This window comes from Ranitomeya imitator, chromosome 4 (genome assembly GCF_032444005.1).
Source record: "Ranitomeya imitator isolate aRanImi1 chromosome 4, aRanImi1.pri, whole genome shotgun sequence".
Classification (NCBI taxonomy): Eukaryota; Metazoa; Chordata; class Amphibia; order Anura; family Dendrobatidae; genus Ranitomeya; species Ranitomeya imitator.
In genome coordinates this window covers 537139256-537157207 of record NC_091285.1, presented here as the reverse complement: position 1 = coordinate 537157207, position 17952 = coordinate 537139256, and the positions used below count along the sequence as shown (strand labels likewise).

Below are 17952 nucleotides of genomic sequence, written 5' to 3'. Positions count from 1 at the left end.
GGAGAGATGTCAATAAGACACATATCCATTATTAATCCAGTAATAAAGGGTTAAAATACTTTATTCATAATGTGTGTGTATTTTTAACCCTTTATTACTCTTGGATTAATAATGGATACGTGTCTTATTGACATCTCTCCATTATTAACCAGGCTTAATGTCACCTTACATTAGCAAGGTGACATTAACCCCTTATTACCCCATATCCCACCGCTTCTCCGGAGTGGGAACAGAGTGGTTAAGTGCCAGAATAGGCATCTTACAGATGCGCCTATTCTGGGGTGGCCTGGGGCAGATGTTTTTAGCCGGGGGGAATCCAATAACCATGGTCCCTCTCTAGGCTATGGTGATAGGTGATAGCAAAAGCTGGCAACTGAATTATGTCTATTTTGCAAGCCGGTGAGAAAATCTCGCCGTACGGATGCCATACGGATGACACTAGGATAATTTTTGGAGAAAAAATTGCATCCTCGCATTGAATACGGATCACTGTTCAGGAACTTTTCTGTATATCTCAGCCATAAAAAATGGACCATATTTTTAGACGCTAGGTGTGACGCCGGCCTAATATGTAACCCTACCCTCGTACACTGCAACAAGTCTCAGTAGGTCTTAAAAGCTATTGCCAAGTTTGCTCCCCCACCGATCCTGAGAATGCACCTCCCCTCCATTCATTCTCTGGGATCCATAGAGAATAAACACACACCTCTGCTCCATTCAGATGGGGCTCTTGGGATCGGTGAGGGACGGGTATTATTGGTCGGATCCCCATCAGTCGTGAAATTATCCCCTACTGTATGGATAAGGGATAAGTTCACAACTCGGCATAAATCCTTTAACTCATAAATATTGGAGAAGGTCTCCATTACCATCTAATGTTGTGTGCTCATATTCTTTGCTCACCTCTTAATTCTAGCTCCACAATGCCACTTTCATCTTCAAGCCCATCGATGACCTCACACTTGTACTTTCCATAATCCTCCAGACGTAGATCAGTGATAACCAGGGACACCTCATTGGGCTTCTTTTGATGTAAGTGCACTCGACCTTTATATTCTCCAAAACTACGATGCCTTAAACCAATGGCCACCAGCACATCCTTCTCCTTGGTGTTATCCTTGTGGAGCTTGGCCCACTTGAAGCGGAGTCTTCTTGGAGACTGTAGTTCTGGTTCATAGTGGAATGTACATGGCAGTGTGATGTTACCTCCCCGGTAGGCGAAGAGGGCGTCTTCTGGAGTATTAACCACAAGTTTCACACCATTGAACTGAATTACTGTAACACAAAACAAAAATGAAGAAAATTTACAGAGCTGGAATTACGATGGGAGCTGTACGCCAAAAGTTGTAATAATTTCTAACTTTTTTTTTTCTTTAAAATAACCCACTTCACAAGTACCTTAACATCATGTTCACACGTTCAGTATCTGGTGAGTTTCTTACCTCAGTATTTGTAAGCCAAAACCAGGAGTGGGTGATAAATGTAGAAGTGGTGCATATGTTTCTATTATACTTTTCCTCTGATTGTTCATTTCCTGGTTTTGGCTTACTCATACTGAGGTAAAATACTGACCAAATACTCAATATGTGAATGTGGCCTAAAGGACTGTGGATTTTATTCCCTGTTCTTCATTTTACAGTGATCATGTCTCCTTCTCCACACTGATCACTAACTGCACCTCTGAGGAGACCGCTATACACCAAGCTTCATAGCAGCTGGATTTCCGGATATCATGGCCTCATGCCTGGACACAATTGTGCTATACAGATAATGTGACATGCATAACTAAGGAAACACTTCTAAAGAAGCAACCTGGAGCTGTGTTACTAATTTAGTAACATAATAACATAGTTAGTAAGGCCAAAAAATAGACATTTGTCCATCCAGTTCAGCCTATATTCCGTCAGAATAAATCCCTAGATCTACGTCCTTCTAAGGCTTCTTTCACACTTCCGTTTTTACAATCTGCACAGGATCCATCAAAATGTTGAAATGACGGATCCTATGCAGATTGTAAAAAACGGGCTCACTGGGCCCGTTTTTCTGACGGACCCGTCGAGGCTATGTGCACCTGTAGTGTATGCGTCTTTGCAGTGGTTTTCCGCTGCGAAAACGCATACACAACACAACCCAGGTTAAAAATAATAATAAAAAAAGAAATCGCAATATTCTTACCTTCCGGCGTCCCGCACAGTGTTACCGATGCTCACGATGCTCCCGGCAGCTGGCGTTCCCAGTAATGCCTTGCGTGCAATGACCTCTGATGACGTAGCGGTCTTGCGAGACAGCGACATCATCGGGTCATTTCGCAATGCATTACTGGGAACGCTAGCTGCCGGGAGCATCGCGAGCATCGGTAACACTGCGCGGGATGCCGGAAGATAAGAATATTGAGATTTTTTTTTATTTTTAACATTATATCTTGTTACTATTGATGCTGCATAGGCAGCATTGATAGTAAAGAGAGAGAGAGCGAGAGAGAATTTTCCTGACTGGAAATTCTTCCACGCATGCTCAGTTTCAAAAGACGGAACCCGTCGCTGGATTCCTCCTTTTGACAGTCAGCGACGGATCCTGTGTCCATAGGCTTCCATTATAGCCAACGACGGGCAGCGCATGATCCGTCGCTGAGCGATTTTCCAACGTACAGAAAAAACGTTCCTATGTGCGTTGTCTCCGGCCAACGGGCAGCAATTTTCCGAAGGATCCAGTGAACGACAGATGAAACGGATGGCCATCCGCCACAATCCGTCGCTAATACAAGTCTATGAGAAAAAACAGGATCCAGCAGAAATATTTGCTGGATCCTGTTTTTTCAAAAATCGACGGATTTTGACGGGAGCTCAAAGACGAAAGTGTGAAAGAAGCCTAAAGAACCTAATAACTGTAAGATACAATATTGTTCTGCTCCAGGAAGACATCCAGGTCTCTCTTGAACCCCTCGACTGAGTTCACCATCACCACCTCCTCAGGCAAGGAATTCCAGATTCTCACTGCCCTAACAGTAAAGAATCCTCTTCTATGTTGGTGGAAAAATCTCTCCTCCAAACGCAGAGAATGCCCCCTTGTGACCGTCACCTTCCTTGGTATAAACAAATCTTCGGAGAGATAATAATAATAATAATAATAATAATTTTTATTTATATAGCGCCAACATATTCCGCAGCGCTTTACAAATTATAGAGGGGACTTGTACAGACAATAGACATTACAGCATAACAGAAATACAGTTCAAAACAGATACCAGGAGGAATAAGGGCCCTGCTCGCAAGCTTACAGACTATGAGGAAAAGGGGAGACACGAGAGGTGGATGGTAACAATTGCTTTAGTTATTCGGACCGGCCATAGTGTAAGGCTCGGGTGTTCATGTAAAGCTGCATGAACCAGTTAACTGCCTAAGTATGTAGCAGTACAGACACAGAGGGCTATTAACTGCATAAAGTGAATGAGAACATGATGCGAGGAACCTGTTTTTTTTTTTATATATATAAATAGGCCACACAGGGATCGTTAGGATAATGCATTGAGGCAGTAGGCCAGTCTGAACAAGTGAGTTTTTAGGGTACGCTTAAAACTGTGGGGATTGGGGATTAATCGTATTAACCTAGGTAGTGCATTCCAAAGAATCGGCGCAGCACGTGTAAAGTATTGGAGACGGGAGTGGGAGGTTCTGATTATTGAGGATGCTAACCTGAGGTCATTAGCGGAGCGGAGGGCACAGGTAGGGTGGTAGACTGAGACCAGAGAGGAGATGTAGGGTGGTGCTGAGCCATGGAGTGCTTTGTGGATGAGGGTAGTAGTTTTGTACTGGATTCTGGAGTGGATGGGTAGCCAGTGTAATGACTGGCACAAGGTAGAGGCATCGGTGTAACGGTTGGTGAGGAATATGATCCTGGCAGCAGCATTCAGGACAGATTGGAGTGGGGAAAGTTTGGTAAGAGGGAGGCCGATTAGTAGAGAGTTACAATAGTCCAGACGAGAATGAATAAGTGAAACAGTAAGAGTTTTTGCAGAGTCGAAAGTAAGAAAAGGGCGAATTCTAGAAATGTTTTTGAGATGCAGGTAAGAAGAGCGAGCCAGTGATCGAATGTGGGGGGTGAATGAAAGGTCAGAATCAAGGATGACCCCAAGGCAGATATTTGTATTGTCCCCTTATAAACAGTTAGGTCCATATATATTTGGACAGAGACAACATTTTTCTAATTTTGGTTATAGACATTACCATAATGAATTTTAAACAAAACAATTCAGATTAAGTTGAAGTTCAGACTTTCAGCTTTCATTTGAGGGTATCCACATTAAAATTGGATGAAGGGTTTAGGAATTTCAGCTCCTTAACATGTGCCACCCTGAATTTAAAGGGACCAAAAGTAATTGGACAGATTCAATAATTTTACATAAAATGTTCATTTTTAGTACTTGGTTGAAAACTCTTTGTTGGCGATGACTGCCTGAAGTCTTGAACTATGGACATCACCAGACGCTGTGCTTCCTCCTTTTTCATGCTCTGCCAGGCCTTCAATGTGGTGGTTTTCAGTTGCTGTTTGTTTGTGGGCCTTTCTGTCTGAAGTTTAGTCTTTAACAAGTGAAATGCATGCTCAATTGGGTTGAGATCAGGTGACTGACTTGGCCATTCAAGAGTATTCCACTTCTTTGCTTTAATAAACTCCTGGGTTGCTTTGGCTTTATGTTTTGGGTCATTGTCCATCTGTAGTATGAAAGGACGAACATATCAGTTTGGCTGCATTTGGCTGGATCTGAGCACACAGTATGGCTCTGAATACCTCAGAATTCATTCGGATGCTTCTGTCCTGTGTCACATCATCAATAAACACTAGTGACCCAGTGCCACTGGCAGCCATGCATGCCCAAGCCATCACACTGCCTCTGCCGTGTTTTACAGATGGTGTGGTATGCTTTGGATCATGACTCATGAGCTGTACCACGCCTTCACCATACTTTTCTCTTTCCATCATTCTGGTAGAGGTTGATCTTGGTTTCATCTGTCCAAAGAATGTTCTTCCAGAACTGTGCTGGCTTTTTTTTAAAATTTTTTAGCAAAGTCCAGTCTAGCCTTTTTATTCTTGATGCTTATGAGTGGCTTGCACCGTGCAGTGAACCCTCTGTATTTACTTTCATGCAGTCTTCTCTTTATGGTAGATTTGGATATTGATACGCCGACCTCCTGGAGAGTGTTGGTCACTTGGTTGGCTGTTGTGAAGGGGTTTCTCTTCACCATGGAGATTATTCTGCGATCATCCACCACTGTTGTCTTCCGTGGGCGCCCAGGTCTTTTTGCATTGATGAGTTCACCAATGCTTTCTTTCTTTCTCAGGATGTACCAAACTGTAGATTTTGCCACTCCTAATATTGTAGCAATTTCTCGAATGGGTTTTTTCTGTTTTCGCAGCTTAAGGATGGCTTGTTTCACCTGCATGGAGAGCTCCTTTGACCACATGTTTACTTCACAGCAAAACCTTCCAAATGCAAGCACCACACCTCAAATCAACTCCAGGCCTTTTATCTGCTTAATTGAGAATGACATAACGAAGGGATTGCCCACACCTGTCCATGAAAAAGCCTTGGAGTCAATTGTCCAATTACTTTTGGTCCCTTTAAAAACAGGGTGGCACATGTTAAGGAGCTGAAACTCCTAAACCCTTCATCCAATTTTAATGTGGATACCCTCAAATGAAAGCTGAAAGTCTGATCTTCAACTGCATCTGAATTGTTTTGTTTAAAATTCATTGTGGTAATGTCTGTAACCAAAATTAGAAAAATGCTGTCTCTGTCCAAATATATATGGTCCTAACTGTACTTACACATGGTTATTAGATTGCCCCTCAGTCATCTTTTTTCTAGACTAAATAATCCTAATTTTACTAATCTCTCTGGCTATTGTAGTTCCCCGATCCCCTTTATTAATTTTGTTTCCCTCCTTTGTACTAGCTCTAGTTCCATTAACATGAGCTTTACTTCTATTATTCATAAAAACATAATCAAATGTAATAAAACTTACATTACCTATGCACAAAATGCTTCACTGAGTCCCGAAGAACAGTGCTGCTACGTACATTGCCAGAAGTGCCTGAAACACTTGGCACAATGTCACTGACGGCTATTCTGATCAATGACCACTAGAGGGAGCCAATTTGTAACTTTAACAATCACTACGTTTACAGAATCGGAGCAATTCCAGCACTTTGATGAAATCCAGAGAAGAACAAGCAAATATTTAGGATTTTAAATAAAGTATCTATAAAGCTTTACAATTGAAGTGTGATCTAGGAAAGTTGGAAATTGGCAGTTTGTGTGCCAGATTCTACAAACTCAAGAAATGAGGGTCATGAGTGGATAATGATCTTGTGTTACTCCTAACCAGTCCCCATAGCTTACTTGTCAGTAGTGATGAGCGAATATACTCGTTACTCGAGATTTTCCGAGCACACTCGGGTGACCTCCGAGTATTTTTTAGTGCTCGGAGATTTAGTTTCCTCACCTCAGCTGAATGATTTACATCTCTCAGCCAGCTTAATTACATGTGGGGATTCCCTAGCAACCAGGCAACCCCCACATGTACTTATGCTGGCTAACAGATGTAAATCATTCAGCTGCGGCGATGAAAACTAAATCTCCGAGCACTAAAAAATACTCGGGAGGTCACCCGAGCATGCTCGAGAAATCTCGAGTAACGAGTATATTCGCTGATCAATACTTGTCGGCTAATTCTCAAATATAACAATATGCATATGGAAGATATTGCGAGTTAACTCTTATCATTCCTGATTTATTTTTTTTAGCAATTCTTTTAAAACATGTTCTAGCTCCATGCCTGTGAACCGCTACACAGAGTATGTTTTACATTATCATTTTTATTTCTGTAGCATTCTGGCCAGTATTTGCACCAGCTGTCTTCAACTAAGGAACAAGGCCAGGAAGCAAAACTAATGCCAATCCTAGCAGAATCCCGACAGCAGCGTCTGATCCTCGTCCCAGCAAATCACACGACCACACCGATCTCCAGACAAAGAAATAGCGGAGACCTTGCTGCTTCTTGTCCTCAGCACGATCTCACAACATGTTCATTGTTGCAATCAGATCCTTTGTATGTTCACCATCAGAAAACCTACAGTAATACATAACTGCATGAACATCAGTCCCATAATATAGTCTGATAATAATAAGAACTGCCTGTATATGTGGAAGGTATACAATGGTGCAATAATAGCATAGAAAGCCTGGGATATTCAGATTCTAGCCTTTCATAAGACAACGGGCTGCCGCAGAAGCAGGCCCAGACTGTCACAAAGCAGCTGACAGAAGAGAGATTTAGGGTATGTTTCCACGTTCAGGAAACGCTGCGTGTTTGACGCTGCATAGAGACGCAGCGTCAAACACGCAGCGTCCAGATGTTACAGCATAGTGGAGGGGATTTCATGAAATCCCGTCTCCACTATGCGTGGTAACACGCATCCGGCGGCCCTGCGAATCCGGACATGCGGCGCGTCTTTTTAGATCGCAGCATGTCCGTTTACCTTGCTGCGACGCTGCGCCGCCACAAGGTATAACACAGGGCCCTATGTGTGGGGTGCGATGAATCCGGATGTGTGCAATGAACACATCCAGCATCATCGCGTCTCCAGAAGGGGGTGGAGCTTTGGGCGGAGCGAGTTTGCCGCTCCGTCAAAACCGCCGGCCATCCTGAACGTGGACACGCACCCTGAGGCTTCATTCCAACCATGAGTTTTTTTTACTTTTTTATGATGCTTATTTTCGTTAAACAAAAAGCAGAGTCTTATAGTTCCAGCAAAGTGGGTGGGATTTATCGAAATCTCATGATGCCCACTGGGCTGTTTTTGCACAATGTAAACTGAGGTTTAAAATTCGTAAAGGTATGTTCCCACAATCAGTAATCGGCAGCGCTTTGGACGCAGCACATGTCTGCTCTGTCCAAAGTGCTGCCGGCTTGTGAACACAAGCGAATCCGCATGTGTTCATTGATCCATGCGGAGTCACTGCTTCCTATACATTGGACTGGTGGTATTTATCTTGCAGAGACTGAGTGTCTCCGCAAGATAAATAGACATGCTGCTGTCTAAAAAGACGCGCCGCATGTCTGTCTCTGCAGGGAAGGCGAAGGCATCCATGCATGCATAGTGAGCATGGGATTTCTTGAAATTCCATCCACTATGCTATAACATCTGGCCGCTGCGGTTTGGACGCTGCAGATGTACGCAGCGTCCAACCCACAGCATTTACTGATCGTGGGAATATACCCCAACACGTTAGCTTCTTTTGTGGGCACTAAGAGATGTCTTTCCCCAACGTAATTGCATTCGATGCGGAAAAAACGCACATGCAATATTATTGACTTAGGCTACTTTCACGCTAGCGTTGGTACAGGGCCGTCGCGCTGCGTCGGCCCGACGTACCGACGCATACTGTGCAAGCGCCGCACAACGTGGGCAGCGGATGCATTTTCCCAGCGCATCCGCTGCCCCATTGTGAGTTGCAGGGGAGGTGGGGGCGGAGTTCCGGCTGCGCATGCGCGGTCGGAAATGGCGGACACAACACAGCAAAAAACGTTACATGTAACGTTTTTTGCTGCCGACGGTCCGCCACAACACGACGCAACCGACGCACGACGGTGGTGACGTGTGACAAAGCGTCGCAATGCGTCGCTAATGTTAGTCAATGGAGAAAAAACGCATCCTGCAAGCACTTTTGCAGGATGCGTTTTTTCTCATAAACGACGCATTGCGACGTGCAGTGCACAACGCTAGTGTGATAGTAGCCTTATCAATAAAGTTTTGGCAAAGATAAATACCAAGAAGTAAGGAAATATATAAAAAACTAAACAGCTTTGTATAAAACAGGAGATGCAAAAACAGACAAATCCTTCAGCATCAAAATCGCGATACGAACGCTGTCAAAAACTCGATGAAAAAAATGCACGTAATCTAAATTAATTGGTGCAAAAATGTTGTAGAAAATATGCAACATCAAAAACTCATTGTGGGAAAGTAGCATTAAGCATATAAGTCCGCCATGCTGCAATAGTAGGGAAAATTAGCAATTCTGAACATGACCGCGTATAGCCAATAAAGGATCCTTTCCGTAAAGCATCCCCCACCCCCAACTACCTTGCCCCTCTTAACCCCTCCATCTATTACCCAAGAAAACACATCACCACGTTAATTTCTTTTTTGGATAATTTGGCCACAGCGGCCATTTTATTAACAAACAAATACATAAATAACAACATGTAAACAGTAAATATAAAACCTCGAGGGGGGGGCTCTTGGAGCTAAAAAATCTGGCTCATAATAGGCAGAGAGCCTACCCAAAATTTTGACCAAAAAACACGTATTTACCCTCAGCCGTAACCAAAAGCTCGAGGGCACCATGTAACCCATTTCGGGCAAACCAACCACAAAGCTCCCGAGGTAAACACCCCGTCCAGAGCCCGTACCAAAAGCCAGATCAACCCTATCAGCATCATCACCAACTCCAAGAACCCCACCCCCCGCCAACGCCACTGTGACAATAATACAAAATTCTTGCCTTCAATAAATCAAACAGAAAAGAAAATATAATTTAAAAGACCCCCTCTTTTTTTTTTTTTTTTTTTTACATTAAGAATTGACGAACTCGCCGATCTTGACTAAAATTACGTTGCCTCATAGTACCCCTAAAAACAGGGAGGGTGGGAGGGACTCACTTCGCCCGTCTAAGGTGACTGATCTCCCTTTTCCCGCACTTTCCCAAGCCCCCACCTCCCTTTTTGCATAAATCCCCACCCCAATCCTACTCTTCCAATCCCCGGGCCCCTTTTCTCATAACTTCTTTATTTTTAAAAACCTACTGCACTGCTCCCATGGCAACGCAGTCATGTGGGGGCCTCCTTTTAGCTGCGCCCCATACAGCCCCCCCTCTTGACCGCGTATAGCCAATAAAGGATCCTTTCCGTAAAGCATCCCCCACCCCCAACTACCTTGCCCCTCTTAACCCCTCCATCTATTACCCAAGAAAACACACCACCACGTTAATTTCTTTTTTGGATAATTTGGCCACAGCGGCCATTTTATTAACAAACAAATACATAAATAACAACATGTAAACAGTAAATATAAAACCTCGAGGGGGGGGCTCTTGGAGCTAAAAAATCTGGCTCATAATAGGCAGAGAGCCTACCCAAAATTTTGACCATAAAACACGTATTTACCCTCAGCCGTAACCTCCAGCTCGAGGGCACCATGTAACCCATTTCGGGCAAACCAACCACAAAGCTCCCGAGGTAAACACCCCGTCCAGAGCCCGTACCAAAAGCCAGATCAACCCTATCAGCATCATCACCAACTCCAAGAACCCCACCCCCCGCCACACACGAACAGCCCTGACCACCTCAGGCTCGTGAGTGCCCCACCACCGCCAAAGCTCTTTCTACTCCTTCCTGTAGACCGAGCGCCCATAAATCCATCCCGATCTCGTTAAGATGCACTCCATCATCCCTCCAGAAATTACCGACCCCGGCCTCCAGCTCGAAATGCCTCACGGCAATACCCCCATTCCGGGACACAAAACTCGCCACCATCCTGTTCAATTTTACCCTGGCTCTGTTAATCCCTTTATGGGAACGGGCCTCCCGCCACGTCTTCCATGGCACAATGTCCGACCACACTGTCATCATACCGGGAAAAGATACCCACAGCCTCAACAAGTCATAACGGATATCCCGAATGAGTTCCCTCACGGGTTTTGCCCCCAAATCATTACCCCCCAAGTGAACCACTAGAATATCCGGGGGGCGATCCAGACGGGTGGCGCGGGAGAATTCCGGCAAGAAACTATGCCACGACATACCACGAGTCCCCATCCAACGGATGATCACTGCCTCTCGGCCGAAACCCAGTTGCCTACCATTCGCGCGCGCATCGGCCCGGAGGGCGCCCCAATATACGAAAGAGTGTCCGACAATCCACGCCAAAAGAAGGGCACGACCTGAAAAACACAACCACAATTAACAATCCGTAAAGACGCACTTCTTCACCCCGCATTGTTGATTTAATGCCGCACATAAGACAGGTAACGATTAGAACTCCACCTGCCTATTTTCTTGATCACCTCCGGCCCGAGGCCCAAACCATCGGCCTCAGATGCGGCCCCAATCCTAAAAGAATGCGAGCCGAAAATGAAACAACCAACTTTCCCACATGGCCCATGACGCCGCATAATCTGACCATGTCCTGTTTGACACCGAGGCTTGGATCAATCGGCCTCCCCTTCCGTAACCACCTGCCACAGATGCAAAGGACATGCTGCTCCTGCCGCCTCCGAATCTGGAGCCAAATCCCGGAATCGGTCCCACTGCAAACGAGACAAAGCATCAGCTATATTGTTCTGAACTCCTGGCACGTGCACCGCCGAAATCCATGCATTCAACTCCAAGCATCTCAAGACCAACTCCCTGACCAACCTAATTACTGGAGGGGAAGAAGAAGATAGGCTGTTAATCACGGACACTACGCTCGAGTTATCGCAATGAAAACGTACTCGCCGGTCACGAAAGCTGTCACCCCAAACCAACACTGACACCACAATCGGGAACAACTCCAACAATGCCAAATTCTTGGTAAGCCCCTTCTTTCGCCAATCCTCTGGCCACACCCCGACGCTCCATTTTCCTCCACAGTAGGCCCCATAACCAACTCCACCTGCTGCGTCTGTGTAGATCTCGCAATCAAAAGCATTCAGATCCTCCTGCTGAATAAGCGACCTGTCATTATATCCTTCCAAAAAACGTTGCCAAACAAGAAGGTCCTCCTTATGCTCCCTACCCAAACGAATAAAATGATGAGCCGACCGGACTCCAGCCGTCGCCCTGGACAATCTGCGGCAAAATATCCTGCCCATTGGCATAATACGGCAAGCAAAATTCAAGCGGCCCAGCAGCGACTGCAACTCCTTCAATGAAGTCTTCCGCAATTTTCCAATCCGACTCACCTCTTGCTTAAGCAACTCCAACTTATCATCAGGCAACCTACACTCCATTTTTTCAGAATCAATGAGAATCCCTAAGAAACTCAGGACCGTGCAGGGGCCCTCCGTTTTTTCCTGTGCCAAAGGAACACCAAACTGTCCGGCCACCCATTCCATGGTCCCAAGTAAATGACCGCACACTGCTGAATCCGGTGGACCGACAAACAAAAAATCATCCAAGTAGTGAATGACAGAAGGAACGGCCGATACATCTCTCACTACTCACTCCAAAAAGGTACTGAAAGTCTCAAACAATGCACAGGAAATCGAACATCCCATAGGCAAACACCTATCCAAGTAAAAACCACCCTCCCACCAACAACCTAACAAAGTAATGCTCTGCGGGTGCACAGGCAAGAGCCTAAAGGCCGACTCGATGTCCGTTTTTGCCAGCAATGCTCCAGGCCCGTACATTCGCACCCACCGAACAGCCGCATCAAACGATGTGTAAACAACGGAGCACAACTCCTCCGCAATCCCATCATTAACTGAGGATCCTTTGGGATACGAAAGATGCTGAATTAGCCGGAACTTGTTCGGCTCCTTCTTGGGCACCACCCCAAGCGGGGAAACAATTACACCAGCCATGGGCAACGAACTAAAAGGCCCCGCCATTCTTCCCAGCTCAACCTCTTTTGCCAATTTAGCCGAAACAACCTCCGCATGCAAGCTAGCTGATCTCAAATTTTTTGTAGAAAAAGGAACAACATGCATCGGGTGAGGGATCTTAAACCCCTCAAGAAAACCGTCCCTAATAACCTCCGCCTTTTTAACATCCGGGTATCTACTTAGATAAGGGGCCATCTTTTGAACCCTCACCGGAGTCACCCCCTTGACCGCCACCCACTGATGGCTTACCCCGTGATTTCTTGAAACACTTAGCGGCTCCGTGAGAGGCCCCATTGCAGTGGGAGCACACGTGTTTAAATTTACAAGTGGTGCCATACTTGCACTGGCCCTCATTAAACTGCCAGCATGTCCCAGATTTTTCCTTTGAACCCTGAGACCCGTGTCCTCCACTTTGTCCTGACTGCTGACTGCTACCCCCCCCTCCCCCCTGAAAGGACTGCCCATAACGCACCGGAGCCATCACCTTCAACCACAACCCGATGTCTTTTTGGTCCCACCTTATCTCCGGCCTCACTGCTTTTCGCTGCCTGAACTGTTCATCGTATCTCAGCCAAGCCTGGCCCCCGTAGGTACGATGCGCTTCACCAATAGCATCCAAATAACAAAACAGGCCCGAGCAATTCTCAGGGAATTTCTCCCCTATAACACTCGCTAGAATGGCAAAGGCCTGCTGCCAGTTAACGAACGTCTGAGGAATAAGGCGCCAACGCCTCTTTTCTTCCTCCTCCTTTTTGCTGTCGTCTTTCTTTCCTTTATCCAAGTTAAATTTTTCTAAAGGAAGGAGAGAGAAAATCTCTACGTATTCATCTTTCCAGATCCTCTCCTTGACTTCTTTCTTCAAATGGGCCCCCAGCGGACCCTCAAAACACACATATACCTCGCCTTTTGCCCTGTCGTCTAACTTAACGGTATCACCTTTTCCCGTTTCCGTTTGTACCGACACCGACACCCCCGCCGCAGGAACAGGCGTCCCACTACCCGAGCTCGCAATCTCGTTCGAACCCCCTGCTACGCCCCCGGCAACCGACACCCAGGCACCAGCGGGCGACGATCCCACACTATTAGCAACTGAGCTACCCCCGCCCCCATCCAATCTACGCAAAATCTGCGACATACCCGCTAAAAGCTCTCTAACCCCCGGAACCTCATTACTGCCCCCACCCCGCTCCACTACACCCGAAACACCCGGCACTGGGGAAAGACTGGACATGTACTCACGTGGCTGCGCAGGTGCTGTGTCCCCACCAGCCGTGCTTCCTGAATCCTGCTGGTCCATTTCGTCGCGATGTTCGTTCCCGGAATCATCGCTGCCGCTCATCTGCCCCAGGCCCGCGCCCCCTGGCCTCCACGTCACCAGGGGGGACCGAGACTGGCGAAGGCGACCGGTCCCTCGACCTCCTGCTGGATCTGGATCTGTCCGGCTCCGTGATTCCTCTGTTTCCAGCCACTGGACTGTCTCCTCTGGACGCCGCTCCTGCGGCGCGACCGCGACCCGTTCCTTGCCGTGATGCCGCCGCTGTCCTGCCCGATAATCTGCTCTGCCGTCCTGTAGCAGAGCCAGGTGCACTGGGGGGGTGGGATCCGGGTGCACCCGCCGCAATTGCACCCGCCGCGATACTTCCCAGCTCCTGCCTGGTGGATGCTGCCGCCGCCGCTGGGCTCCTCCCCCGTCCCGCCGCTCGCGTTGCCGCCACCGCGGGAGATGCTCCCCGGCGGGTAGAAGCTGCCATTCTCGGTGCTGCGGCGCCGCCGCGCCCTCTGCCAGGCCGCACCGGAAGTGCGGCCCTGGCATCCTGTGCAGCGCCGGCGTCCTGCCGCGTCCTGCACCGCTCGCCCAGCACCGCGCCGCCTCGCGCCGGCAGGGCCGCCAGGTGGATTCCTGCCGGGGGAGGGGACGGGCAAGGTGGATCCGCCGCGTCCCCCAGCCCCCGCAGGGTCCCGGGAGGGGCTCCGCGGCCTGCGCCTGCCGCGTGGTGTCGTGTCGGGGGACAGCCTGTCTGGCGGCCTAGACCGCCTGGTTCTGCTGCCCCGGCTCCCGCTGTCCTGGCTCCCCCTGACTCCGAGCAGCCCTGTGAGCTGCTCCTCCAGGCATCAGGCCCTCCTGGATCAGGCCTCCCGGCGAAGCTGAGAGACCAGGCTGTCCACGGAAGACATGGTAAGAGGCTGTGGCAGCAGGTCCACTCACTTCGCCCGTCTAAGGTGACTGACACCCTTTTCCCGCACTTTCCCAAGCCCCCACCTCCCTTTTTGCATAAATCCCCACCCCCAATCCTACTCTTCCAATCCCCGGGCCCCTTTTCTCATAACTTCTTTATTTTTAAAAACCTACTGCACTGCTCCCATGGCAACACAGTCATGTGGGGGCCTCCTTTTAGCTGCGCCCCATACAGCCCCCCCTCTAGGGAGAGGCTCATATTCTTAGAATCAATGCTATTTTTGGTTGGAGTCCAACTCCCAGCTCCCCCACCATCCAGCTGATTGGTGGGGCCACACCAAGCTTCACTACTTACCAAGAGCAGAACTCTATGGCTGCGGCTGGGCTTAGTATTGCAGAATGGTCCGCTTCACTTGGCTGTCGTTAGCTGCAGTACCAAGTATAGCCACCAAAAAATGCATGGTGCTAGAGGGCAGCAAATCCTTCACTGTTTACCGAGCACAGCTCCATACCCGATGTATTTACTAGTACTACAGCCCTCTACACCTCAGTAACATTAAAGGAATTCTGCCAGCGGGTTTTTGTGGTGTAATCTGAAAGTACCATGATATAGGGGTACAGATGCGGATTCCAGTGATGTGTCACTTACTGACCTGTATTTTGCTGTTTAAGCACAATCACTATTTTATTAGCAGGATATAATCACTACAAGACAAGCTGTCGGTGCCTCCTAGTCCAACCATGCCTCCATAACTGATTATCAGTTTTCTGTCACTACACAATGTACATAGAAAGCTGCCAATCAGTGGTGGGGTGGGGTTATACACAGCTCAACATCTCAGCTCTGCTCAATCTGCAGCAGAGAAACCTGGGATTCTATCATAACTGCTGTACCTACATAAGGGGCCTGCCGGGGGTCTGTACGGGCCTCTCGGGGGTCTGTGCGGGCCTGCCAGGGTCTTTGTGTCTGTGTGCAGGCATCGTCCGATAGGACTACAAGTCCCATCGGGCTATGCCTGCTACAATGACAGTGATTGACACATTAGCCAATGAAGGGACAGTAGTAATCCCATCATCCGGCTAATGTGTTGAATGTAAAAAAAAAAAACACAAACATACATACTACATACTACATACATACTACATACTTACATACAACATACTACATACATACTACATACATACATACATACAACATACATACAACATACTACATACTTACATACAACATACTACATACATACATACATACAACATACTACATACATACTACATACATACATACTACATACATACATACATACAACATACTATATACATACTACATACATACATACTACATACAACATACACACTACATACATACATACAACATAATACATACATACTACATACATACTGTAGCGTGGCTAAAGGATGTCTAATCGATGGGAGATATGTGTCTTACAGATAGCTTGTTGCTGTGATGTAACCATGGCTACCTATATGTGTTTCAGGACCTGTGGTGATGTCACAACCACATGTCTGGTCATGTGATGGGTTCTGGGTGTGGTTAGACATATAAAAGAAAGCCTAATGCTTAACACAGGTAGGTATGTGTGGAGGTGAAACCCTCCTGAGTGTGTTACGGCTTCAGGACTGAGCCGGATGAACTGGACACTTGTTTTTCTTTACCTGAACCAAAGGCTATTTGCTTTCTGTTGTTTGCCACATGGTTTATGAAGCAATAAACCCAGTGAACTTTAAAGGAACACGTCTCCTGAGTGTCAGCCGTCACAGCTGAGTGAGTGAAATCCTTACAATTGGTGGTAGACGTGCGAGCAGCGTTCCCAGCGGAGACGTGAGTTTATTTTGAATGTCCTGGGTCAAGGCTGTTGCAAGCCAGCAAGCATTGCCGGAGAAAATGGAGGACCTGCTGAAACAATTGGTCCAGATGCAGTCACAGCAGGAGCAAAGGCAGCAAGAGACCAACAGGCTGTTGATGCAGCAGATACAACAGAGCCAGCAGGAGCAACGGCAGCAGATGCAACAAAGCCAGCAGGAGCAACGGCAGCAGTTACAACAGAGCCAGCAGCAGATGCAGCAGAGCCAGCAGGAGCAACGGCAGCAGATGCAGCAGAGCCAGCAGGAGCATCAGCAGCAGATGCAGCTTCTGGCAACCGCCATCCAGGGCAAGGCGAGCGCCCCAACCCCAGGTTTGGCTGATGACACCCACGTCCGGAAGACGGTAAGACGCGCATTGCAGAAAATGACTCCCGGGGATGATGTTGAGGCCTTCCTGACGGTGTTTGAGAGGGTCGCTGAGAGGGAAAAACTTCCGCCAGAGCAGTGGGCAGAGGTACTTGCGCCATACCTGACGGGAGAACCCCAGAAGGCGTACTATGATTTGACCTTGCAGGATGCCAAAGAGTATCACAAATTGAAAGCCGAGATTCTCGCACGTTTGGGGGTGACACTGACTGTCAGGGCACAGCGAGTTCACTCCTGGGGCTATCACCGGGACAAACCACCTCGTTCCCAAATGTTTGATCTGTTGCACCTGGTCCAGAAATGGCTGCAGCCAGAGTCCTCTGCGCCTGCACAGATGGTAGAACGGGTGATGATGGATCGGTTTGTCCATTCCCTCCCGAGGCCTATACAGTCTTGGGTTGCCCAGGGTGATCCCCAGAATGCCGACGAGCTGATCGGACTGGTTGAGAGGTACCAAGGGTTGGAAGGCTCCTTCGGGAGGCAGCCCATGCTGTACTGGGGATCCCAGAAGGCAGCTGAGTCCCAAAAAGGGGTGGTGCGTCCAAGGTCACAAAGGGCGGGGGAGGTGGTGCCCAAGGTCCCCACGGGTGATATTATTTGTTGGAGGTGCCACAAGCCAGGACATATAGCTGCCCGTTGTTCCCAAACCACTGAGCAGATGGACTGCAGCATGGGACGCCGTTGTTCATACTATGCGTATCCAGCTTGCAGTGTGAACTCTCCGCCCAACGAGGGACCTCAAGCATGTCCCGTGAAGATGAACGGTCAAGCAGTAACGGCACTGTTAGACTCGGGGAGCCTAGTGACCCTGGTGAGGGCCACTTTTCCTCTCCACCTGCTCCCGGGAAAGAAGGTCGGAGTGCGGTGCATACATGGT

At 47.8% G+C, this 17952-nt stretch overlaps 1 protein-coding gene across 1 annotated transcript in view; it reads right to left on the bottom strand.

The window, feature by feature from the left end:
• Positions 1-17952, bottom strand: part of HAPLN3 (hyaluronan and proteoglycan link protein 3) — a 93216-nt gene that overhangs the window by 21715 nt on the left and 53549 nt on the right. Inside the window, exon 3 of the mRNA XM_069766227.1 lies at positions 904-1275. Coding sequence (XP_069622328.1) covers positions 904-1275 — 372 coding nt within the window. The remainder of the gene's footprint in view (positions 1-903; positions 1276-17952) is intronic.